Source organism: Cherax quadricarinatus, chromosome 43, assembly GCF_038502225.1.
Source record: "Cherax quadricarinatus isolate ZL_2023a chromosome 43, ASM3850222v1, whole genome shotgun sequence".
Lineage (NCBI taxonomy): Eukaryota > Metazoa > Arthropoda > Malacostraca > Decapoda > Parastacidae > Cherax > Cherax quadricarinatus.
In genome coordinates this window covers 28,287,303-28,315,106 of record NC_091334.1, presented here as the reverse complement: position 1 = coordinate 28,315,106, position 27,804 = coordinate 28,287,303, and the positions used below count along the sequence as shown (strand labels likewise).

General features: G+C 39.1%; 1 protein-coding gene across 1 annotated transcript; it reads left to right on the top strand.

The window, feature by feature from the left end:
* Positions 1-27,698, top strand: LOC128694177 (zinc finger protein 84-like). The gene is made up of 3 exons (XM_070093809.1): positions 1-128; positions 2,526-2,680; positions 15,606-27,698. Exon 3 carries the CDS (start codon positions 18,146-18,148, stop codon positions 19,340-19,342), a length of 1,197 nt encoding a protein of 398 aa, XP_069949910.1. The 5' UTR covers positions 1-128; positions 2,526-2,680; positions 15,606-18,145; the 3' UTR covers positions 19,343-27,698.
* The last annotated feature ends 106 nt before the right edge of the window (positions 27,699-27,804 follow it).

Genomic DNA, 27,804 nt, shown 5'->3' with positions numbered 1-27,804 from the left:
TCGATACGGCGCACGTTGTTAGTGGCTCTGTAAACCATAACAACAACAACAACAAATGTTTTCTCCAGGAAGATTTATGAGTAATTATGTTGTTGTAGGCAGCAAGATCCTCCAAGATGAGTGATAAGGTGAGAAATATTGATGTTGAGAATGATGTGAGTTATTTATGATCTCATAGACCTAACTTTTGTACTTTTATTGATGGTAAATATTAACCTTCACTCCTCGTGTATCTTACACTAATATATTTCTCCCAGGTCCTCACTTATTATGTATTATATACTTGTATTTTGAGTTATTATTGACTGTCTTATAAGTGATTTAGGTTCTCATAGGCCTAGATCATAACTTTTCTTTAACCAAAGATAAAAATTTCGTCTTGTATATTTCACTAATATATCTTACAGGTACTGCTGTGTAACTTAATTTGTCTATTATAATATAATTTTGTGGTATATAGTGTCCCTGGGGGTCTGTTTAGGCCTTCATAGGCCTATTTTTATGATTTTGTTTAACAAAATATACAGATGTCATTCTCTAGTTTTTGTTAATTTTTTCTTGCAGGTGTCGGTGTGTTGGCCTTATTTTACCTATTATATTATTATTTTGTTGTATATATCCCACCTGACAAATAATTTAGACCTTCATAGGCCTATATATTAAGTTTTGTTTAACAAGAAATAAATATTGTATGTTAACTTGTAAGTTTATTCAGGTTCATATAAATACAGTTACATAAATTATCATACATAGCAACATATGTGTTTATTACTCTCCAAGATAACCAAAAAAAGCATTGGGGTCCTCGTAATAACTTATTATTTATATCTTAAAATAGGTAGGTAACTTAACTATGTGAAAATCAGTTACTATTAAAGGAGATACAATAGGAATAAAGTAATTACCTGGATTATATCTGGAGATGGTTTCGGGGATCAGTGCCCCCATGGCCAGGTCAGTGACCAGGCCTCATGGTGGATCAGGGCCTCATCAACCAGGTTGTTACTGTTGGCCACATGCAACCCAACGTATGAACCACCGTCTGCCTGTGCAGGTACAGTGGACCCTCAGTTATCAGCTGTAATCCGTTCGAGAAGGTCGGCCTAAAAGCGAAATGGCTGATAACCGAAATAATATTTCCCATAAGAATTAATGTAAATCCAACTAATCCGATTCAGACACCCAAAAATATTAACAGAAAATGCATTTTCTAAAGATTAACTATAGTTTTACATACAGAAAACAATGAGAACTAAATAAAATGACTAATGAAATGGATAAATGAACATTTAAATCACTTTTATCTGTATTGAAGAGTCTTGTTGGTGTATGCAAAATGGCGAGGGAGGTTTAAATGTGACACTGTTATTAACTCTACGGCTTATTTATTTATCACAATTCATTTATTATGACATAATAAACACTATTAATAACATAGAAACATGATATATACTCTAGAATGAATAACATGTCATTATGTATGTGGCAAGTTTGGGTGTGTTGTAGTTGTTGGGTTTATAAGGGCCACTGAGAGCATAAGCTGTACATACCAGTGGTAATGGGCAGCAGCAGAGCTACCACCACCATTCACACAAACAGTGTACATAATTTATAAATAAGAATTATTTACACTCTGATTTATAAATAAGAAATATTTACACTTACTTTACCTTGGAGGAGATGCTAGCTATGCTTTAGGGTGGTAGAAGATAGGCAGAGCAGTATTGTTGTCAGTAGCCCAATATACCTCTAACAACATTGGAGGAGTTAAGTTTCGTGTTGTCTTTTTCTGTTGCTTAATCACTTATCTTACTTTCTCTCGTCTCTCTTCCTCCTTCACTCTCATGCTTTTCAACAACTTCTTTCTTAAATTCCATTTTGTTTCTCACTTTCTTTACCAAAGGAATTTTACTAGGAACTTTATTTGGGCTCAGTTGCTTATTTCGCAGTTGCACTAAATCAGTGGATTATAGAGAAATGTTTGGGTGAATGAGCAGAAGCTTCCTCACTTGCCCAGAGACAGACACGTCCAGATTGACGTGAGCAGCTCGCAGTGGCGGGTTGACGTGTCCCATATGGCCGATAAGCAAAACAATGGCCAATAACCGGAAGCTGAAAAACCGTCTTATAAGCGAGTTTGCCGATAGATGGAATGGGTGATAACAGAGGGTTCATTGTACTGACTTTAGGTGCCTATCCAGCACCTTCTTGAAGACAGTCAGGGCTCTGTTGTATGCTGGGAGGCAGTTGAACAGTCCTGGGCCTCCCCTCAACTTATTGTGTTGTCTCTTTATTGTGCTAGTGGCACCCCTGCATCATCTGCCGAGTCTTTTGTTTTCATAGGGAGTGATTTTCATGTGCAATTTTGGTACTAATCCCTTTAGGATTTTCCAAGTGTATATAATATTGTATCTCTTCCGCCTGCATTCTAGGGAGTACAGGTTGAGGAACTTTAAGTGTTCCCAGTAATTGAGGTGTTTTATCGCAGTTATGTGTGCCATGAAGGTTCTCTGTACATTTTATAGGTGCTGTTAGTGTGCAGCAATATTCCAGCCTAGATAGAACAAGCGACCTGAAGAATGTCATCGTGGGCTTGGCATCCTCAGTTTTGAAGGTTCTCATTATCCATGCTGTCATTTTTCCAGAAGATGCAATTGATACAATGTTGTGGTCTTTGAAGGTAAGATCCTCTGACATTATCATTCCCAGGTATTTTACATTAGTTTTTTGCTCTAGTGTGTAGTTGGAAATTGTTTTATACAGTGGACCCCCGCATAACGATTACCTCTGAATGCGACCAATTATGTAAGTGTATTTATGTAAGTGCGTTTGTACGTGTATGTTTGGGGGTCTGAAATGGACTAATCTACTTCACAATATTCCTTATGGGAATAAATTCGGTCAGTACTGGCACCTGAACATACTTATGGAGTGAAAAAATATCGTTAACCGGGGGTCCACTGTACTCCGATACAGTTTTAATTTCCTCACGTTTTCCATATCGGAAAATAGTGGAACCTTGGCTTATGAACGCCCCGCCATGCGAATTTTTCAGGATACGAACTGTTGATTGGTCGATTTTTTGCTTCTGGATATGAAGGAAATTTCAGGATGCGAACTTCCCCCTCAAGGGGGATTCCTTAAATAAATAAATAAATAAATAAATAAATAAATAAAATATTTATTTCTTTGCGAAGGTTACAGTGTGTGTTTACATATCATAATATAATTGGAGCAAAGAAAGCCACTGTCATGCCAAGGCATTTCAGGCAGACTTAACCTAATACTTATAGACTACTAAGCCTAGACAGGTGAAAAGTGTACAGTGGACCCTCGCCTAACAATATTAATCCATTCCTGAGAGCTCAACGTTAGGCGAAATTATCGTTAGGCGAATTAATTTTCCCCATAAGAAATAATGGAAATCAAATTAATCCGTGCAAGACACCCCAAAGTATGAAAAAAAAATTTTTTTTACCACATGAAATTTTAATTTTAATACACACAAACTGAAGAAGTGATGTACAATACATGACACTTACCTTTATTGAAGATCTGGTGATGATTGATGGGATGGGAGGAGGGGAGAGTGTGGATGGTCTTAGTGTTTAGAAGGGGAATCCCCTTCCATTAGGACTTGAGGTGGCAAGTCCTTTTCCGGGGTTACTTCCCTTCTTCTTTTAATGCCACTAGGACCAGCTTCAGAGTCACTGGACCTCTGTCGCACAACATATCTGTCCATAGAGGCCTGTACCTCTCGTTCCTTTATGACATTCCTAAAGTGTTTCACAACATTGTCAGTTTAATAGTCACCAGCACGGCTTGCAATAGCTGTGTGAGGGTGATTTTCATCAAAAAAGGTTTGCACTTTAAGCCACATTGCACACATTTCCTTAATCTTTGAAGTAGGCAACTTCTTCAGTTTCTCTCTCCCCTCCTCCGAAGCAGTTTCCTCAGGTGTGGCCTCTTGCTGTTGAAGATAATTTAGCAGCTCATCAGTGGTTCTTCATTGTCCTCCTCCACCAACTCTTCCACATCCTCCCCACTAACCTCACCAATATGAGCACTAGTTCCAGGCATTGTTTCCTGTTCACCTGGGTGTTAGTCAGCTGTTGTGGGTTGCATCCTGGAGGACAAGATTAAGGACCCCAATGGAAATAAGTTAGATAGTCCTCGATGATGCACTGACTTTCTTGGGTTATCCTGGGTGGCTAACCCTCTGGGGTTAATTGTTTCTCGATAATTGTTTCATGTTAAGCCATACCAACAACACGCTCTCCACATCTACGAGTAATACAGCTGATGGTGGTGCAGCAACAGCAACAGCTGACTGTGGTTCAGCAACAGCTGACCATGGTGCAGCAGCAGCTGTGGTGCCACAGCAGCTGACTGTAGTGCCACAGCAGCTGACTGTAGTGCAGCAACAGCTGACCGAGGTGCAGCAGCAGCTGACTGTGGTGCAGCAGCAGCTGTGGTGCAGCAACAGCTGACCAAATGCAGCAGCAGCTGTGGTACAGCAGCAGCTGACTGTAGTGCAGCAACAGCTGACCGAGGTGCAGCAGCAGCTGACTCTGGTGCAGCAGCAGCTGTAGTGCAGCAACAGCTGACTGGTCCAGCAACAGCTGACGGTGGTGCAGCAGCAGCTGAGTGTGGTACGATAGTATTTCTCACCCTTTTTACCACAGGGTTAGCACTAGAAGCTTTCTTGGGGCCCATGGTCACTTATTTTGCAGGTGAAATCACTAAAAGCGCTGTGATAATATGAAGTGTTCCGATTGTATGCTTGGATGTGACCGCAGAGGCTGGTTTGTAAACATTGCCACCCACGGAACAAGTGAGGCTGGCTCAGGCCGCACATGGACGTGTCTCGGACGAATCGCGTCGAGCGAGTTTTTTAGCGCTAGGCGAGGCAAAATTTTTGGATTAAAATGTATTGCTAGGCGGATTTAACGTTATGCGATGCCATCGTTAGGCGAGGGTCCACTGTACTTGTAGTGGTTACCAATGTTTTGCTGTTGGTGACGCCAACTACTGGCAGCCTTTTGAAGTTTCTCCTTACTGTTATTATTATTATTATTGTTATAATAATTATTATTGTTAGTATGTACGTGGTGATGGGCTCTTGATCTAAGGAGTTGGATCTGTGCTCCAGTTCCCTAAATTAATAATAATAATAATAATAATAATAATAATAATAATAATAATAATAATTATTATTATTATTATTATTATTATTATTATTATTATTATTATTATTATTGAGGCATCTCCACTCTTTGACATTGTTAGTGAGGAGTTAGTGGATACAGTTGAAGTTACAAATATAATTGAATATCACCTTGAGTGGGTTTCATGTGAGCCACACCTGTTAACTATCTTCAGTCTAAATCTCTCTTGAATCTGCTAATTTACACTTCACCTCCTGCACAAGCCAAGGCAGTGTACGAACATTAAATGTCACCACTGCTGCACTGTCAGCAGTGGAATGACGCTCATCTTACACCGTGCGTCAAAGAGTTTCATATGTACTTCAGCATGTCTAAAACATACTTGGACCTGGCAAAAAAAGGTAAAAATTATTTCTATATAAGAAATAATTTTTACCTTTTCTTATTTTTCTTATTTAACCCTTTGACTATTGCAACCCCAAATCCTGAAGTCTCTCTCTGTGTTGCAAAATATTCGAAGAAATTTTTTTTTCTTATGAAATGATAGAGAATCTTTTCTCGATGGTAATAACACCAAAAGTACGAAATTTGATGGAAAACTTACAGAATTACGCTCTCGCGAAGTTAGCGATCTTAGCGATATATACACATATGCAATTTCGCCCAATTTGAGCCCTATTTTCGGCCAGTTCCACTGTTCCAATTGACCAAATTCATAGCTATTTCTTTAGAAGTCCATTTGTTCTATCGATTGAGTACAAGAAACTGCTCATTTACCAATTTCAACTACCCAATAAAGTGGTTGGAAATTGGCAATTTGGCCAATTGCTCACGAATTAAAAAACATGCCAATTTCAAAATAGGGTCCAGAATAAACAATGCAGACATTCCTGACACTAAAATAACATTTTATCTGTTCATTAGTCACATCTCCAGGCCCCTCTTATATTACTCTTACTGTCTATTTTGAATTTTTATTCACACTGTTATGCAGGCTACTGCATTATTGTAATAATTGTATAAATAATGTTAACCCATTCATGACTGTGTATTAGACCAGCCAGTTGGACAAGTATTGAACGGTGATGTCATTTGTTTACTCTTGAACATCGGCAAAATTCAAATATTTCCGCTACTTTGAGCTCAATTTCAAGGTCCTTTTCATCATGAAACCAATGAAAATCATCTTTATTTCTGTAATATATCTTCCATTCTCTCGATTGAGACCAAGAAAACAAGAATACAACCATAAATACCATACGAAAATACACCTCAAATTCGGCATTTTAATACAAAAAGTAGGTTAGAGGATTTTTTTTTCTCATGCACTGCATGCTGCAGGATTTTTTATACTGTGCACACTGATCACACAGACTGATTCTCTCACATGTGGGCCTACCAGCTTTCTCTTGCTTGATTTGAAGCCACTAGATTTTTGGAGTATTAATATGTCAAAAACACTGGCTCGTAAGATGTATATATTTTTTTTATTAACACATTGGCCGATTCCCACCAAGGTAGGGTGGCCCGAAAAAGAAAAACTTTCATCATCATTCACTCCATCACTGTCTTGCCAGAGGGGTGCTTTACACTACAGTTTATAAAACTGCAGCATTAAGACCCCACTTTCAGAGTGCAGACACTGTACTTCCCATCCTCAGGACTCAAGTCCAGCCTGCAGGTTTCTGTGAATCCCTTCATAAATGTTACTTTGCTCACACTCCAACAGCATGTCAAGTATTAAAAACCACTTGTCTCCATTCACTCTTATCAAATATGCTCATGCATGCTTGCTGGAAGCCCAAGCCCAACGCACACAAAACCTCCTTTACCCCCTCCCTCCAACCTTTCCTAGGCCAACCCCTACCCCGCCTTCCTTCCACTACAGATTTATACACTCGAAGTCGTTCTGTCTTGTTCCATTCTCCATACATGTCCGAACCACCTCAACAATTCCTCCTCAGCCCTCTGGACAACAGATTTGGCAGTCTCACACCTCCTCCTAACTTCCAAACTACGAATTCTCTGCATTATATTCACACCACACATTGCCCTCAGACATGACATCTCCACTGCTTCCAGCCTTCTCCTCATTGCAACATTCATCACCCATGCTTCACACCATATAAGAGCATTGATAAAACTATACTCTCATACATTTTCCTCTTTGCTTCCAAGGACAAAGTTCTTTGTCTCCACAGACTCCTAAGAGCACTGCTCACCCTTTTCCCCTCATCAGTTTTATGGTTCACCTCATCTTTCATAGACCCATCTACTGACACATCCACTCCCAAATATCTGAATACATTCACCTCCTCCATACTCTCTCCCTCCAATCTGAAATCCAGCCTTTTGTCACCTAATCTTTTTGTTATCCTCATAACTTTACTCTTTGCTATATTCACTTTTAATTTTCTTCTGCTTCTGTACATACAACAAAAACAATCAAAGGGTTAAAAACCTGTATCAAAAGAATTGGAGTGGTTTTTTTGGGCTGGAATGGATTAATGGCATTTCAGTTAATTTCAGTGTGGAAAATTGACTTGATATATGAGCAAAATGAGTTACGAGCTGGGTCACAGAACAAATTAAACTTGTAAGTCTAGGTACCACTGTATTTAGTACATATTAATACAAAATTAGCATTTCTCTTGCATTTTCAACAAAAATAGCTTAGGAGACAGTGAGTGGGATGCTTGAGTATTGGTAGCCTTTAACACCACAACAACAACAACAACAACAACACCCTCACAAATGTCAGTTTCTTTATTACAAAATATGAGTGTACCAGATAAAATTTTACACAAGCGTATATGAAGTAGGTATTGTATACACATTACATTCAAGTTCCTTTAATTTTTTAACCTGTATTTTGCAAAAAAAGATATGCAGAGGGTATGTAAACATTGGGAGAGCCTCTCATGTACAGCTTCAGTTCGTGTCTCCTCTCTGTTTGAATTAAAACATTGTCTCTGGTATTTTTGCATTTGAGCACAGATGATGCAGATGATATGAAAACTGCATGTATTGACTGGTGCACAGGAATCAACTGAATAAGTAAGTAATTACTGTAACTAAATACCAGTATCAGAAAGTAAATGAAGATGTTTATGGTTACATTCGCTACAGAGACTGAGAGTATGGCTTGCTATTGCCAGGAATGTGCATGACTGTTGCATCATCGTTAAGTGAAAATATTGTAAGTCGAACCATTGTACAATGAGGAGCACTTGTACTAGTGAAATAGCTAAGAATTTGCTCGACTGGAACAATGGAATTGGCCTAAAATGGGACTCATCCTGGGCAAACTTGATACTGCATAAATTGTGCCAAGACCGCTAATGTTTAGCCAGTGTAATTCCATGGGTTTTCCATCGAATTACATACTTTTAGGAACGTAAGAAAGGAGGAACACTGCAGCAGGCCTGTTGGCCCATACTAGGCAGGTCCTTTACAATTCATCCCACTAACAAAACAATTTGACCAACCCAATTTTCAATGCTACCCAAGAAATAAGCTCTGATGTGCAAGTCCCACTCAAATCCAACCCCTCCCACTCGTGTACTTATCCAACCTAAATTTGAAACTACCCAAAGTCCTAGCCTCAATAACGCAACTAGGTAGACTGTTCCACTCATCAACTACCCTATTTCCAAACCAATACTTTCCTGTGTCCTTTCTAAATCTAAACTTATCTAATTTAAATCCATTACTGCGGGTTCTCTCTTGGAGAGATATTCTCAAGACCTTATTAATATCTCCTTTATTAATACCTATCTTCCACTTATACACTTCGATCAGGTCTCCCCTCATTCTTCGTCTAACTAGTGAATGTAACTTAAGAGTCTTCAATCTTTCTTCATAAGTAAGATTTCTAATGCTATGTATTAATTTAGTCATCCTACGCTGAATGTTTTCTAACGAATTTATGTCCATTTATGTGTAATTAACTTTGGAAAGAGATTCTCTCTCATAGAAGAAGATTTTTCTTTTTTTTTTTGGGGGGGGGGGGACTTTTGCACTGAGAGCAAGTTTCATTTTAGGTGTCTAGACAGTGAAAGGGTTAAGTGCAGATAGGCACAACGACATTTTAACTGAAGCTGACTTATTGGGTCAAGTCTGACTTTCTTTGTTAGTTCATAAGTTATTTTATCACAGTAGCCTTCAGTTTAAGAAAATATTATTGAGTAGCAGATGGCCATTAATGGTGATTGTGGTGGCCAAAGATGAGGTTGTTTTGTATTGATTGTACACAATAAACAACTGTATAATCTTGCAAGTTTGTTGTGTCAGAATTAATTGTTGCAGAGATTTTTGTTGAATATTTCCACTTTGTTAAAGTGAGCTGTGTTAAACTCTGACTTTACTGAACTTCCTATTATTGATAGTTTCCCTCAGCCTTGTAGTGATCTCTCACCTATACTGGTGTCACACATTTACTGTATACTGTATAATAATAATAATAATAATAATAATAATAATAATAATAATAATAATAATATTTTTTTTTATTATCACACCGGCCGATTCCCACCAAGGCAGGGTGGCCCGAAAAAGAAAAACTTTCACCATCATTCACTCCATCACTGTCTTGCCAGAAGGGTGCTTTACACTACAGTTTTTAAACTGCAACATTAACACCCCTCCTTCAGAGTGCAGGCACTGTACTTCCCATCTCCAGGACTCAAGTCCGGCCTGCCGGTTTCCCTGAATCCCTTCATAAATGTTACTTTGCTCACACTCCAACAGCACGTCAAGTATTAAAAACCATTTGTCTCCATTCACTCCTATCAAACACGCTCACGCATGCCTGCTGGAAGTCCAAGCCCCTCGCACACAAAACCTCCTTTACCCCCTCCCTCCAACCCTTCCTAGGCCGACCCCTACCCTGCCTTCCTTCCACTACAGACTGATACACTCTTGAAGTCATTCTGTTTCGCTCCATTCTCTCTACATGTCCGAACCACCTCAACAACCCTTCCTCAGCCCTCTGGACAACAGTTTTGGTAATCCCGCACCTCCTCCTAACTTCCAAACTACGAATTCTCTGCATTATATTCACACCACACATTGCCCTCAGACATGACATCTCCACTGCCTCCAGCCTTCTCCTCGCTGCAACATTCATCACCCACGCTTCACACCCATATAAGAGCGTTGGTAAAACTATACTCTCATACATTCCCCTCTTTGCCTCCAAGGACAAAGTTCTTTGTCTCCACAGACTCCTAAGTGCACCACTCACTCTTTTTCCCTCATCAATTCTATGATTCACCTCATCTTTCATAGACCCATCCGCTGACACGTCCACTCCCAAATATCTGAATACGTTCACCTCCTCCATACTCTCTCCCTCCAATCTGATATTCAATCTTTCATCACCTAATCTTTTTGTTATCCTCATAACCTTACTCTTTCCTGTATTCACCTTTAATTTTCTTCTTTTGCACACCCTACCAAATTCATCCACCAATCTCTGCAACTTCTCTTCAGAATCTCCCAAGAGCACAGTGTCATCAGCAAAGAGCAGCTGTGACAACTCCCACTTTGTGTGTGATTCTTTATCTTTTAACTCCACGCCTCTTGCCAAGACCCTCGCATTTACTTCTCTTACAACCCCATCTATAAATATATTAAACAACCACGGTGACATCACACATCCTTGTCTAAGGCCTACTTTTACTGGGAAAAAATTTCCCTCTTTCCTACATACTCTAACTTGAGCCTCACTATCCTCGTAAAAACTCTTCACTGCTTTCAGTAACCTACCTCCTACACCATACACTTGCAACATCTGCCACATTGCCCCCCTATCCACCCTGTCATACGCCTTTTCCAAATCCATAAATGCCACAAAGACCTCTTTAGCCTTATCTAAATACTGTTCACTTATATGTTTCACTGTAAACACCTGGTCCACACACCCCCTACCTTTCCTAAAGCCTCCTTGTTCATCTGCTATCCTATTCTCCGTCTTACTCTTAATTCTTTCAATTATAACTCTACCATACACTTTACCAGGTACACTCAACAGACTTATCCCCCTATAATTTTTGCACTCTCTTTTATCCCCTTTGCCTTTATACAAAGGAACTATGCATGCTCTCTGCCAATCCCTAGGTACCTTACCCTCTTCCATACATTTATTAAATAATTGCACCAACCACTCCAAAACTATATCCCCACCTGCTTTTAACATTTCTATCTTTATCCCATCAATCCCAGCTGCCTTACCCCCTTTCATTTTACCTACTGCCTCACGAACTTCCCCCACACTCACAACTGGCTCTTCCTCACTCCTACAAGATGTTATTCCTCCTTGCCCTATACACGAAATCACAGCTTCCCTATCTTCATCAACATTTAACAATTCCTCAAAATATTCCTTCCATCTTCCCAATACCTCTAACTCTCCATTTAATAACTCTCCTCTCCTATTTTTAACTGACAAATCAATTTGTTCTCTAGGCTTTCTTAACTTGTTAATCTCACTCCAAAACTTTTTCTTATTTTCAACAAAATTTGTTGATAACATCTCACCCACTCTCTCATTTGCTCTCTTTTTACATTGCTTCACCACTCTCTTAACCTCTCTCTTTTTCTCCATATACTCTTCCCTCCTTGCATCACTTCTACTTTGTAAAAACTTCTCATATGCTAACTTTTTCTCCCTTACTACTCTCTTTACATCATCATTCCACCAATCGCTCCTCTTCCCTCCTGCACCCACTTTCCTGTAACCACAAACTTCTGCTGAACACTCTAACACTACATTTTTAAACCTACCCCATACCTCTTCGACCCCATTGCCTATGCTCTCATTAGCCCATCTATCCTCCAATAGCTGTTTATATCTTACCCTAACTGCCTCCTCTTTTAGTTTATAAACCTTCACCTCTCTCTTCCCTGATGCTTCTATTCTCCTTGTATCCCATCTACCTTTTACTCTCAGTGTAGCTACAACTAGAAAGTGATCTGATATATCTGTGGCCCCTCTATAAACATGTACATCCTGAAGTCTACTCAAGTCTTTTATCTACCAATACATTATCCAACAAACTACTGTCATTTCGCCCTACATCATATCGTGTATACTTATTTATCCTCTTTTTCTTAAAATATGTATTACCTATAACTAAACCCCTTTCTATACAAAGTTCAATCAAAGGGCTCCCATTATCATTTACACCTGGCACCCCAAACTTACCTACCACACCCTCTCTAAAAGTTTCTCCTACTTTAGCATTCAAGTCCCCTACCACAATTACTCTCTCACTTGGTTCAAAGGCTCCTATACATTCACTTAACATCTCCCAAAATCTCTCTCTCTCCTCTGCATTCCTCTCTTCTCCAGGTGCATACACGCTTATTATGACCCACTTCTCGCATCCAACCTTTACTTTAATCCACATAATTCTTGAATTTACACATTCATATTCTCTTTTCTCCTTCCATAACTGATCATTTAACATTACTGCTACCCCTTCCTTTGCTCTAACTCTCTCAGATACTCCAGATTTAATCCCATTTATTTCCCCCCACTGAAACTCTCCTACCCCCTTCAGCTTTGTTTCGCTTAGGGCCAGGACATCCAACTTCTTTTCATTCATAACATCAGCAATCATAATAATAATAATAATAATAATAATAATAATAATAATAATATGCCTTTTCCAAATCCATAAATGCCACAAAGACCTCTCTTTTCTAAATACTGTTCACTTATATGTTTCACTGTAAACACCTGGTCCACACACCCCCTACCTTTCCTAAAGCCTCCTTGTTCATCTGCTATCCTATTCTCCGTCTTACTCTCAGAGTTATTATTAACCCTTTGAGGGTCGACAGGCCCTCTCCAAAACTCGTTCTCAGTGTCGGCCAAATTTAAAAAAAAAAAAAAATTATTTTCTCTTATGAAAAGATAGAGAATCTTTTCCCGATCATAAAGACACCAAAAGTTTGAAATTTGATAGAAAACTTACGGAATTATGCTCTCGCAAAGTTAGCGATCTCGGCGAAGTTTACGCATCGGCGATTTTGCCCACTTTGAGCCCCATTTTCGGCCAATTTCACTGTACTAGTCGACAAAAAACATGAATATTCCGCTAGAACTCCATTTCTTTCTATCGAATGGGTGCAAGAAACCACTCATTTATGAAATACAACTATCCAGTACAGTGGTCAGAATTTAGCAATTTTGCCAATTTCACACAAATTTCAAAAGATGCCAATTTCCGAATAGGGTCCAGAATAAACAAGAAAGACATTCCTGGCACCAAAATGACATTTCCTCTAGTCATTAGTCACGTCTCAAGGCCCCTCTTATATTCTTTTGCTTTCCAGTTTGAATTTTTATTTTCACAAAAAATATAAGATTTACTCTTATGCAGACTACTGCATTAGTGTAAAAAATGGTATAAATATTATTGGTGCACTTGTGAAAGAATATTAGACTCACCAGTTGACGTGTATTGCACGCTTGGCACGATTTGTTTACTTTTGAAGTTTGGTAAAAATCGAACATTTCTGCTACTTTGAGCTCAATTTCAAGGCACCTTTCTTTGTAAAACCAGTCAAAATCATCTCAATTTCTGTAATATGTCTTCCATTCTATAAAATGAGACCAAGAAAACTAGAATACAACAATAAATACCATACGAAAATACACTGCAAAGTCGCTGATTTATTAAAAAAAAAATGGTCAAAGTTTTTTTTTCTCATTATGCACTGTGTGCTGCAGGATTTTTTTTAGACTGTGCACACTGACCACATAGACCCATTCTTTCATATGAAGGCCTACCAGCTTTCTCCCACTAGATTTGAGGCCGCTAGAATTTATGAGTACTAGTACGTCAAAAACCCCTACACGTAAGACGTACTAGTACGACGAAAACCCTCAAAGGGTTAAAAGAATTAAGAGTAAGACGGAGAATAGGATAGATGAACAAGGAGGCTTTAGGAAAGGTAGGGGGTGTGTGGACCAGGTGTTTACAGTGAAACATACAAGTGAACAGTATTTAGATAAGGCTAAAGAGGTCTTTGTGGCATTTACGGATTTGGAAAAGGCGTATGACAAGGTGGATAGGGGGGCAATGTGGCAGATGTTGCAGGTGTATGGTGTAGGAGGTAGGCTACTGAAAGCAGTGAAGAGTTTTTACGAGGATAGTGAGGCTCAAATTAGAGTATGTAGGAAAGAGGGAAATTATTTCCCAGTAAAAGTAGGCCTTAGACAAGGATGTGTGATGTCACCGTGGTTGTTTAATATATTTATAGATGGGGTTGTAAGAGAAGTAAATGCGAGGGTCTTGGCAAGAGGTGTGGAGTTAAAAGATAAAGAATCACACACAAAGTGGGAGTTGTCACAGTTGCTCTTTGCTGATGACACTGTGCTCTTGGGAGATTCTGAAGAGAAGTTGCAGAGATTGGTGGATGAATTTGGTAGGGTATGCAAAAGAAGAAAATTAAAAGTGAATACAGGAAAGAGTAAGATTATGAGGATAACAAAAAGATTAGGTGATGAAAGATTGGATATCAGATTGGAGGGAGAGAGTATGGAGGAGGTGAATGTATTCAGATATTTGGGAGTGGACGTGTCAGCGGATGGGTCTGTGAAAGATGAGGTGAATCATAGAATTGATGAGGGGAAAAGGGTGAGTGGTGCACTTAGGAGTCTGTGGAGACAAAGAACTTTGTCCTTGGAGGCAAAGAGGGGAATGTATGAGAGTATAGTTTTACCAACGCTCTTATATGGGTGTGAAGCATGGGTGATGAATGTTGCAGTGAGGAGGAGGTTGGAGGCAGTGGAGATGTCATGTCTGAGGGCAATGTGTGGTGTGAATATAATGCAGAGAATTCGTAGTTTGGAAGTTAGGAGGAGGTGCAGGATTACCAAAACTGTTGTCCAGAGGGCTGAGGAAGGGTTGTTGAAGTGGTTTTGACATGTAGAGAGAATGGAGCGAAACAGAATGACTTCAAGAGTGTATCAGTTTGTAGTGGAAGGAAGGCAGGGTAGGGGTTGGCCTAGGAAAGGTTGGAGGGAGGGGGTAAAGGAGGTTTTGTGTGCGAGGGGCTTGGACTTCCAGCAGGCATGCATGAGCGTGTTTGATCGGAGTGAATGGAGACAAATGGTTTTTAATACTTGACGTGCTGTTGGAGTGTGAGCAAAGTAACATTTATGAAGGGGTTCAGGGAAACCGGCAGGCCGGACTTGAGTCCTGGAGATGGGAAGTACAGTGCCTGCACTCTGAAGGAGGGGTGTTAATGTTGCAGTTTAAAAACTGTAGTGTAAAGCACCCTTCTGGCAAGACAGTGATGGTGTGAATGATGGTGAAACTTTTTCTTTTTCGGGCCACCCTGCCTTGGTGGGAATCGGCCAGTGTGATAAAAAAAAATAAAAAATAATAATAATAGATTCTAATTTTTCAATTATTTTTGCAGGTTATCCTGACACCAGAGTCTGGCACTTGTACTGTCAATATTGCAGGTCATCCTGACACCAGAGTTTGGCATTTGTAGTGTCAATATTGCAGGTCATCCTGACACCAGAGTCTGGCACTTGTAGTGTCAGTGTTGTAGGTCTTCCTGACACCAGAGTCTGGCACTTGTAGTGTCAATATTGTAGGCCATCCTGACACCAGAGTCTGGCATGTGTAATGTCAGTATTGCAGGTCATCCTGACACCAGATTCTGGCACTTGCAGTGTCAGTACTGCAGGTCATTCTGACACCAGAATCTGGTACTTGTAGTGTCAATATTGCAGGTCATCCTAACACCAGAGTCTGGTACTTGTAGTGTCAGTACTGCAGGTCATCCTGACACCAGAGTCTGGCACTTGTAGTGTCAGCACTGCAGGTCATCTTGACACCGGAGTCTGGCACTTGTAGTGTCAGTACTGCAGGTCATCCTGACACCAGAGTCTGGCACTTATAGTGTCAGTACTGCAGGTCATCCTGACACCAGAGTCTGGCACTTATAGTGTCAGTACTGCAGGTCATCCTGACACCAGAGGTTTGAATTTGAAGTGTCAACATCAGTGTTAGAAATTTCATGTAAGAGCTGTAAATAATGTAATGCATATATAGTGACAACACTTAACTATAGTGTTAATAAGAATGATAATACTAACTAGAGTGTTAATAATACAGTGGTAAGAGTACAGTGTAATTGATACAGTGACAATAATGTTTATAATGCAGTATATTATTTTCTATTATTATAGTCTTTATTTGTACAAGTACATGATACAACTTATATAGACTGTCAGGGGAACACCTTCCACCTGATCAGAAGTATGGAAAAATAAATAATGAGTAACTTCTAGGAAAGATAATGAAAAAATTGAAAATATTTATATAAAAAAGGGCCACCATTGGTTCTTGTGAGATCTTGAGACACGAGACTTATCGTAGTCTAGCAGATCTTAAGATGTAATGAAGATATGATGTTAATTATTCTAGGTAGGCAGTGCTAGTCTGATGTTCAGAAGCTTATGTTGATATTAGTTCACAGTATCTCACACCAGATATGAAAGGAGAGATGAGGAATCTCTTATGTTCCACTAAGTTCTGTTGCCTGGGTTCTAACTCCAAGATATCTAGCATCAACTGTAGGTGACCAAGCCAGCAGGAGAGCTGATAATGAGAAAAAAATACTGGTTACAAGATGGTTATTAAGTATAACACTGAAGGAAGACAGTGGTAATTGTATTTCATTATCATTACTGGTAACCAGGTTAAATACAAAATAAATGAACAATATTCCTGGTTGATTACTCTTACCTGATAAAGAGAAGAGTGGAGGAGAAGTGATTTCCCAGACTCCTACAAATACCAGATGAGGTTAATACTACCAGGAGTAGAAACTAAAGAATCATAGACCCAAAGAAATTTGTAGTTTTACAGTGGCCCGCTAGATGGCAGTGCAGGCAGTAACACTGTAAAAGTCCCTCGGAGTCTGAAGTACCATATACCCAGTTTACTGACTTTTTTCACACAGGCCATAGCTGACATCAGTGATATATTATATAGAAAACCCTGGTTATTCAGAGCATTTGAGGCAAATTAGGTTAATTTTGTCCCCAGGATGCAACCCTCACCAGTTTACTAACTTGAAGGTACCTACTTAATGCTAGGCGAACATGAACAGCAGGTGTCTTAAAGAAAGACGACCCAATGTTTCCACTTGTACTGAGGTGTGAGGTGAGTGTGCTACCAACCGAGTGCCCATACAACACTGTACATAACAATATTGTTGGCAATACAACGTTTACATTGCCAACAACAATGTTATACGGTTAATGTGCCATTCACACTGAAATATCTGCTAGTGTAACCCTTCCTATTCCTCATACACTATACTACCCCTGCTAGTTTAGTGCTTGTTATATATATCTATATCTTTCAACACACCGGCCGTATCCCACCGAGGCGGGGTGGCCCAAAAGGAAAAACAAAAGTTTCTCCTTTTACATTTAGTAACATATACAGGAGAAAAGGTAACTAGCCCCTTGCTCCTGGCATTTTAGTCACCTACAACATGCATGGCTTATGGAGGAAGAATTCTGTTCCACTTCCCCATGGAGATAAGAGGAAATAAACAAGAATAAGAACTAGAAAGAAAATAGAAGAAAACCCAGAGGGGTGTGTATATATATGCTTGTACATGTATGTGTAGTGTGACCTAAGTGTAAGTAGAAGTAGCAAGACATACCTGAAATCTTGCATGTTTATGAGGCGGAAAAAAGGACACCAGCAATCCTACCATCATGTAAAACAATTACAGGCCTTTGTTTTACACTCACTTGGCAAGACGGTAGTACCTTCCTGGGCAGTTGTTGTCTACCAACTTACTACCTAGGATATATCTATATATATAATAATAATAGAATATTGCAGAAATATTAGGTTTTATTGTAATAAAATATTCTCAGAATCTCCTCTGGACAAGCAATTTAATATGTGAGAATACTATTGTTCAGTATGTCTGATATACTTGAAAAACAATGTGTTGAAGCAACACAATGTACAGTTGTTCATGTAGGAGACCAACTAGATCAACATTCACACTCACTCAAACAGTCTTCCTCGCAACAACCTCAGTGTGTATCACTGACCAGAGTTATTATAGAAAAAACACTTCGGTGTTCAGTGTGTCTAAAAGCGTTTTCTAAAAAATCAACTTTAAAAAGTCACATGAGAACTCATACTGGAGAGAAACCATATCGGTGTCTAGAATGTTTGAAAGACTTTTCTGAAAAAAAAGGTTTAGTAAGTCACATGAAAACTCATACTGGAGAGAAACCATTTCAGTGTCCAGAATGCCTGAAAAACTTTTCTCATAAATTATACTTAGTAAGTCACATGAGAACTCATACTGGAGAGAAACCATATCATTGTTCAGAATGTCTGAAAGCCTTTTCTCAAAAAGTAAGTTTAGAAAGACACAGGAGAACTCATACTGGAGAGAAACCATATCATTGTTCTGAATGTCTGAAAAACTTTTCTCAAAAAATAAGTTTAAAAAGACACATGAGAACTCATACTGAAGAGAAACCATTTCAGTGTTCACAGTGCCTAAAAAACTTTTCTGAAAGATCATTTTTAGAAAGTCACATGAGAATTCATACTGGAGAGAAGCCATATCAGTGTTCAGAATGTCTGAAAAATTTTTCTCAGAAATCATGTTTAGAAAGTCACATGAGAACCCATACTGGAGAGAAACCATATCAGTGTCTAGAATGTCTGAAAAACTTTTCTGAAAAAAACAGTTTAATAAGTCACATGAGAACTCATACTGGAGAGAGACCATATCAGTGTCCAGAATGCCTGAAAAACTTTTCTCATAAATCATCCGTAGTAAGTCACATGAGAACTCATACTGGAGAGAAACCATATGAATGTTCAGAATGTCTGAAAGCCTTTTCTCAAAGAATAAGTTTAGAAAGGCACAGGAGAATTCATACTGGAGAGAAACCATATCAGTGTTCTGAATGTCTGAGAAACTTTTCTATAAAATCAAGTTTAATAAGTCACATGAGAACTCATACTGGAGATAAACCATATCAGTGTTCTGAATGTCTGAGAAACTTTTCTCATAAAAATAATTTAGTAAGTCACATGAGAATTCATACTAGAGAGAAAAACATATCAGTTTTCAGAAAGTCTAAAAGACTTTAATGAAAACCAAGTTTAGTAAGACACCTGAGAACTCATACTGGAGTGAAACAATATTTGTGTTCACTGTTTAAAAGTTTTCAGAAAAATATAATTTAGTAAAACACAAGAATTCTGAAAAGTTGGAAATCATATCAGTGCTCAATTTCTCATTTAAATCTGATTGACTTATGCATATCAGAAATCTTTATGAGGGAAATCTTGGGGAACCAGAGGCTTGTCTGGCAGTATACTGTATGTAGGAAAAATCCTAGACGTGCAGCATAGAAACAAAAGTTTGTCGTTGCTTGAGTGTTACCTGGAGTCGCTTTCGGATGTCACTGCACCTGAGGACTGGTGCCACACCTGGTCTCTCACTTGGTGTCACACCTGGTCCTTCACCTGGTGCCACACCTGGTTCCTCATCTGGTGTGACACCTTTTCCCTCACCTGGTGCCACCCCTGGTCCCACACCTGGCACCAGAGCAGGTCTAGCATTAAAATCATCAGATATCCGGATATTAATATTATGTTTTTTCCAACCTTCAGTGTTGGTGTGAGTCTCTTGATCTGAGGAGCTGGACATGTGGTTTACTTCCTTGCATCAATCCTGAAAGCCCTCCAGGTGGTGTAGAACTTCCTTTGGATTTACCACTTATCCATGAATGTCATAATTTGTGTTTTTTAAGTTCCTTAATAAAGATCATTAAACTAGTGTGAGGGAAAAGTTCAACAGGTAGGAGTAGGAGCGAGTATATGGTGACAATAGTTTGATTGCCAGCCTGCTTGTTAAGGTAGGGTCAGTGTCTAGCTCCCGCTATCCCCCCCTCCCTTTTCTCCACCCAGAAAGGTGACGTGTGGGGCTCCAACCAAATGGATAATCACTTGACTCATAGCTCCCAACACAACTGTAAGTAAAAGCCTCTGCTCCTGTTTTAGTGGATATATTGGTTAAAAGCTTCACTTTTAACCAATTCTAAGACGTAGTTCATTCTGCCTTGATTTCCATGTTTTGCTTTTAAATCCTCGCCATTCTTTTAAATGCTTTGCTTATCATGGAGAGTGATTTCTCAAGCAGTGGTTAACTTTTGTCTCTAGCTTGGAATGTCAGCTTGGGTCATCTGGCAACCACAGAGACAGTGCTGAAGGAGACGAACTTCACATGAGTTCTGGGACATCACCCTTGATCTATGTACCTGGTTGTAGCCAACCCCAGGCAACTACCCCTCATCTTTGCAGTGGTAAAAGACCTGTGTTCCTATCATCTTGACGGATCATTCAAGGCAAAACCTACTGTGAAGGAATAGTCGTTGGGTTGTCACTCACCAGCTGTGACATCCCCCCCACATCATCAGCAACGGCTACAATTTCTACAATACGCAGTGTCAACAACATCAACCAAGACACCCCAGTCTAACTGTACATATTAGCGTTGAATTCAGATATCATTTTTATGTTTCATTTTTCATTTTTCTTTCAAGTAGGATAAAAGTTCATATTTAAATGTTTTATATTTTCAATTCTAACAATAAAGTGTATATTTGTATGTTATTATTCTTTTTCTAGTCATTAATTTTCCTAAGGAGGAGCCAGCCTTGGTAATACCTTCTTAAGATCTTACAGGGCTGAGTAAGCCTTCACAAGTGGCGACCTTGCCAGGATCACTTGACCGAATTAAGATTCGACTCAATCTCGAATCTACCATTGGAACTTCAACACCGCATACCACAGACGGTTACCACCAGCCATGAGTAATCATTCTCTATGGTAGGACTACAGTACAGGTAATTAAAAGATTTGGTGATTGTTATAGTCTCAATTTATTGTAAGTCAAGTCAAGGCAGGATATACTAGTTAATTCTGCCACCTTTATTTTTGAGCTTGAAGTGATTTGGAGGAATAGACTCTAGGGACCCGAGATTTTCCAGTGACAAGTTGTTTCATTGAGCTCTATTTATTATATCAAGGGAACTGTTGTAGGACACACTTGATTTGTTGGTGAGAAGATTGGATGGTCAAGGGACCCCATTCAACTTACTGTTTGGTTGGAATCGGCATGGAACCCTCTGTTTTCATTCATACATACTGTTTAATCGAAGCAAGGAGCGTCCCTCCGATTTATTTACAGTTTGAGCGGAGCAGGAATTGAACCCTCCATTTTCTTTGATACCCGTTTCATTTTCCCCTAGTAGTTTAAGTTATTCTTGCAAGCATGGAGGAATACCAGTTTTGGATGAACGCTGGGAGTAAGTTAGGAATAACGTTGAAAAATTTAGAAGCTTTCATTAGTGCTAAGATCCAGGAAAGAATTAAAAGAGAAAGAATTGAGAGAGAAGAAAGACAGGAAGAGAAAGAGAGGAGAAAAAGGAGAGAGAAAGAATCGAGAGAGAGGAGAAAAAGGAGTGAGATTGAATTGAAAGAGAAAAACCAAGATAGAAAGAGAGAGAGAAGACAAAAAGGAGTGTGATAGACTTGATCATGAGGAGAGAGCTAAAGTCTGTGAGGAACAAGCTAAAATACATGAGGAACAAGCTAAATTAAGAGAACTTGAGGAAAGAGCAAAATATAGAGAACTTGAGGAAAGAGCTAGAGAAAACGAGTTAAGAGAGAGGGAAAAAGATCGTGAGGTAGAGAGAGCACGCCTTGAATTAGAAAATAAAAAGTTAACTTTTTTACAATGGCAATTAGAGGAATGAGTAATTGAAGATCATACAGCTAGTCCACATAGTGCAACACCTAATTTACCTCCCTTCACAGAGGGGGAAGACATAACTTCATACATTATTAGGTTTGAAAATACTGATACCCTCTGTGAATGGCCAGCTGACACCTGGGCTACCAGGTTAGGTATGTTATTTTCTGGTACAGTATTGAATATCTATGCAACTTTGTCACAGGATATATGTAATTATAACCTACTTAAGAAGGCAATCCTTAAAGCATACCAAAAAATCACAAATTCTTATAGGAAAGATTTCAGGTATGCCACCTTACAGCATGGCCAAAACTTTCAACAGTTGCAGGTTACTCTCTTTTGTTCAACTTTTGGATAGAGAGCTCAGGAATTGATCACAGTTATGAATCTCTTAGAGACTTTATGGTTGCTGACCAGTTCCTGACAGCTCTTCCCCACCAGATATGAACATTCATTAGAGAACGTAACCTGATTAAAGCTGAGGAAGTTGCTGAGGCCGCTGACTTGTATGCTGAGGCTCACAATAACTAAAAAGACCTAAAGGGATTGAACCCTAAGGGCAAGGGTTCACCAGATCTTAAGAAATCAAAGCCTCTAGTAGAAAGTAAAATGACGTCTTTTATTCTGGTTTGTCTAAATGACAACATTAGCGGATTGAAGCATAATCAACATTAGTTGATAATGCTTCAAGTTTCCCTGAAGCCGTACCCTTCAAGTCCATAACTATTACAGAGGTGGCTGAAGCACTTCTGTCCATCTCCAGAGTTGGCATCCCTAGAGAAATTTTGTCTGATCGTGGGACATAATTCACATCTGAATTAATACAACACCTCTACCAACTTCTGGGAGTGAAGCCCCTCTTCACAACATCCTATCATCCCAGTTGTAATGGGAGGATTGAGTGCCAGCATTCAATTCTCAAGTCCATTTTAAGGAAACTTTGCTCCCTTAAACTCTGGGGTTTTCACCTTTTGAACTTCTCTATGGTAGACAGGCCAGAGGTCCATTGTCCATCCTTCATGACTTATAGACTAATGAGGAGGTAAATGCTGAGGTTCAGTCTTCTTATCAGTTTCTCCTTGACCTTAGATCCAAACTTGAGGAGACCTTTGACATAGTTTCAAAAAACTTAAGCTTATCAATGGACCAGTACAAAACCTATTTTGATACCAAAAGTCAGAGGAGAAGTTTTAAAGTAGGGGATGAAGTTCTGGTACTTTTACCAATAAAGTCAAATAAATCATTAGTAGCATGGAAATCAAGGGGAAACCTAAGCTTTATCATATCAACATTCTTAAGAAATATTACCGAAGAAATTCGGTTAACTGTCTGAATGACTTTGATTTAGTTTTTCCACACAAACTTGATAAGACAACTGAGGAGTGTAAGGTGTGCGTAATTGACAACCCTAACGTAGGCTGTGACAGAGAACTACATGACTTGGTGACTCTTGACCACTCAGGTGCGACAAACATTAATATCAATGAGTCTTTGGATGACCATAAGAAACATGAACTACTTCAATGTGTGGGTAAATTCTCAGATGTTTTTACGGATATTCCAGGTGTCACCTCCATGGTAGTCCATAAGATTGACTTAGTCACGGACAGTTCTATCAAACGGAAATTATACCTAGTTCCAGTTCACCTTAGGGATGCATTTGACCGAGAGGTAGACAGATTATTAAAATTAAAGATCATTGAACCTTCAGTATCTGCATATTGCTCACCAGTAGTCATGGTTAAGGAAGACAATTCATATAGACTTGCTATTGACTTCAGAGGACTTAATGCTATAACTAGGTGGGATGCTGAGCCTATGCCCTTAATAGATAGTGATCTACACAAATTTTATGACTCTTCTTTCTTTTCAGAGATTGATATTGTGCAAGCATATCATCAAGTAATGTTAGATCCTTCTTCTAAGCAGTACACCACTTTTCCTACACACCAAGGACTGATGCAGTTTGGTAACTGCCTATGCTACCTATGTGAGACTGATGAGAAAGGTCTTGGGTAATATGCCAAATGTTTCAGTTTATTTTGACAACATTTACATAATGACATATATGTGGGGCAAGCATATCCAAACATTAACATCAGTTTTGCGTAGGTTATGCTCACATGGCCTCACTGCCCAGCTGAAGAAATGCTTCCTGGGGTATAACAAAATTAGATATCTCGGATTGATTCTTTCTAATAACTCATTGCAGCCTCTCCCCAGTAAGATCAAAGCTTTATTAGAGTTTAAATTCCCCAAAACCAAGAAGCTCATGCCTAGCTTTCTTGGTTCTGTAAATTTTTATGCATGGTTTATCCCCAACATTACCGATCTTACAGGCATATTATCCGACTACCTTAAAAAGTCTGTGAAGGAACCTCTTGAACTTTCCGATGTAGCTCGAGAAAAGTTTAATGAACTTAAGAACAACTCTACAAACCCTATACTTAAGATTCCAGATATTAATAAGCCATTTTGTTTAAGAAATGATGCCTCTAATACCGGCCTAGGTGCAGTGTTACTACAGTATCATGATGGTACACCCGTTTCTGTATGATTCCTAAGCCGGAAACTTCTTCCTGCAGAAACGAGATACTCCACCATAGAAAAGGAATGTTTGGCCCTTGTGTGGGATATCTCCAAACTTAAATTTTATTTACTGGGAAAAGAATTCATTTTAGAGACGGATCACAAACTTTTGATATACCTAGAAACTTTTAAGGGAACCAACAGTTGCCTCTTGGGGTGGACATTGGCACTCCAAGCTTTTAAGTTCCATATTGTGTATATCAATGGTTCATCCAATTATTTCTCTGACTTGTTAAGTTGTGACAGTCAGTAGAAGATTTGGTACCTTAAGCAACTTTCCTGGTTTAGAACTTTTTCCTCGCCTATTATACTCCTTGACTATAAGTCTTGGTGTAAGGGAGTGTGAGGGAAAAGTTCAACAGATAGGAGTAGTGAGGGAGTATATGGTGACAATAGTTTGATTGCCAGTCTGCTTGTTAAGGTAAGGTCAGTGTCTAGCTCCTGCTATCCCCCCCCCCCATTTTCTCCACCCAGAAAGGTGACGTGTGGGGCTCCAACCAAATGGATAATCACTTGACTCACAGCTCCCAGCACAACTGTAAGTAAAAGTGTCTGCTCCTATTTTAGTGGATAAATTGGTTAAAAGCTTCACTTTTAACCAATTCTAAGATGTTCATTCTGCCTTGATTTCTATGTTTTGCTTTTAAATCCTTACCATTGTTTTAAATGCTTTGCTTATCATGGAGAGTGATTTCTCAAGCAGTGGTTAACTTTTGTCTCTAGCTTGGAATGTCAGCTTGTGTCATCTGGCAACCACAGAGACAGTGCTGAAGGAGACAAACTTCACATGAGTTCTGGGATGTCATCCTTGATCTACATACCTAGTTGTAGCCTACCCCAGGCAACTACCCCTCATCTTTGCAGTGGTAAAAGACCTGTGTTCCTATCATCTTGACAGATCATTCAAGGCAAAACCTACTGTGAAGGAATAGTCGTTGGGTTGTCACTCACCAGCTGTGGCCACCCCACATCATCAGCAACGGCTACAATTTCTACAATACGCGGTGTCAACATCAACCAAGACACCCCAGTCTAACTGTACATATTAGCGTTGAATTCAGATATCATTTTTATATTTAATTTTTCTTTCAAGTAGGATGTAAGTTCATATTTAAATGTTTTATATTTTCAATTCTAACAATAAAGTGTTTATATTTGCATGTTATTATTCTTTTTCTATTCATTAATTTTCCTAAGGAGAAACCAGCCTTGGTAATACCTTCTTAAGATCTTACAGGGCTGAGTAAGCCTTCACAACTAGGCATGTTTTACACAGCCTTTTCCAAAAATGTTTTTATTCTTGTGAACATTTCCTGTAAAGACAATGTTCTTGAAAACATTTCTAGACCAAGTTTCAAAAGTTTAAGTTTAGTGTAATACTAGATCATAATTTAGTGTAACTGCAGAGGTTAGGTTTATTGTAATTGTAAAGTTTAAATTATTGTAATTCTGGAGTTTAATTTAGTGTAATTCTAGAAGTTAATTTAGTGCAATTCTAGTGCTTAATTTGGGCCATTGCTCTATGACCCTTGTAGGTTTAGCACTTAGTTATGATTATAATAAAGGCAATTTAGTGTAAATTCCTGAACTTAATTTACTGTAATACTTCAGCAGCATGCAGCAGGCAGTGGCAGCATTAATGGCTGCTCCTTAATCTTTGCAGTCCCTTGGACTGATATAAGCTCCAATGATGGCCTAATTGCAAGTACTGCTGCATGATTTCATGTGGAACTTATAACGAGCCAGGACAACTGATGGTAATGTCAACAAGCTGACCAAATTTTATTAAAAGAGGACTGCCTGGCATACCAAACATCAACCCTGCTGTCAGACGTACAACCAGCCAGGCGATGTTTATCACCAACTTACAGTAGCTGCACCTTCACAACTTTGCCAGTGTTCACATGGGAGGGAAAGAAAAAAAAAACACCAAGTTGAGCACCAAGGCACCAAGGACACTGTTACGACTCATGTCTCCCTGGAGGACACCATAACATCATCCACCCCTCCTCACCACTGCCCCGGGCGATAAAACAACAATCATGGCAGACAACCCCTAATCATTCCCAGGATTCACCCTCGCCCACTTCTCACCACCTAACTGACAGCACCACATCAACCATGGCAAATACACAAGACCTCTTCAACCCAACCGACAGCTCTGACTACAGCTTATCAACATCCCCAGGTATGGCACCAGTGCACAGTCCTCTTCAACACATCATTCAGAAGATTTTGCAGGAAAATTATGTCCTCAAACTACAAAATGAAAATTATGAAAAAAGGATTACAGACTTAGAATGCTCTCTAGTTACCCATAACTCAAGGATCATTGAACTGGAAGCAAAACTAACTTGACAACGAAGACTGAACAACATAGACATGCAAACAACTCTCATTAGCCACACAAAACAACTAGCTTCCCTAACAACTAAGTTATCAGAGGCTGAACGAGACTGGAGGGCAAACATTGACTCTCAATGGAGTACATACCTACAGTATCAAAAGGACTTACTGGAACAAGATAAATTACAAGATGCTGTTATTGTAAACATTCCCAGCTTACCAACAGACACAAACCAGGATAACTGCACACAAAATACTCTTCAGCTAATCAAAAACAAGATGCACATTAACATTGAAGCTGTCCATATCAAGGAGGCTCGACTGCTAGGCAGACCGGGCCAAAAACTAAGTGTGATGCTAAGATTTCACTCACTTGGCCAAAAAAAGGACCTTATAGTTTCTTCCATCCAGGAGAATTGTGGAATGTTTGTTAATGAATGTTTAACAAGAAAGTGACAAAACCTACTGTACCGACTTCGTAAACTCAAACATGATAATAGTGATAGAATTAAAAAAAGTTTCACTCGTGATGGCACATTCTTAGTGAAACAGACATGAGTTGAGGGTATGAAATAACAAATGACCATTATCTATCGAGGTTCCTCCAAATTGCTAGTGTGACAGAGTCTGGTTAATCCAATAGTCACATCAATATTAACCACATATAGTGCAACATGTACAGTATATTGTAAATTGCCCCACATCGTATTGCTGAACATATAGTGCCTTCAATTCCTTGTTTTTTTTCTATCCCCTTCCTTGATAACAATATTATCATTTAAAAGATTAATTGAAAAGTATTATGCACGCCTTGTCTAGCAGAAGGGCCATATATTATTTAGTATAAAGTAATTAT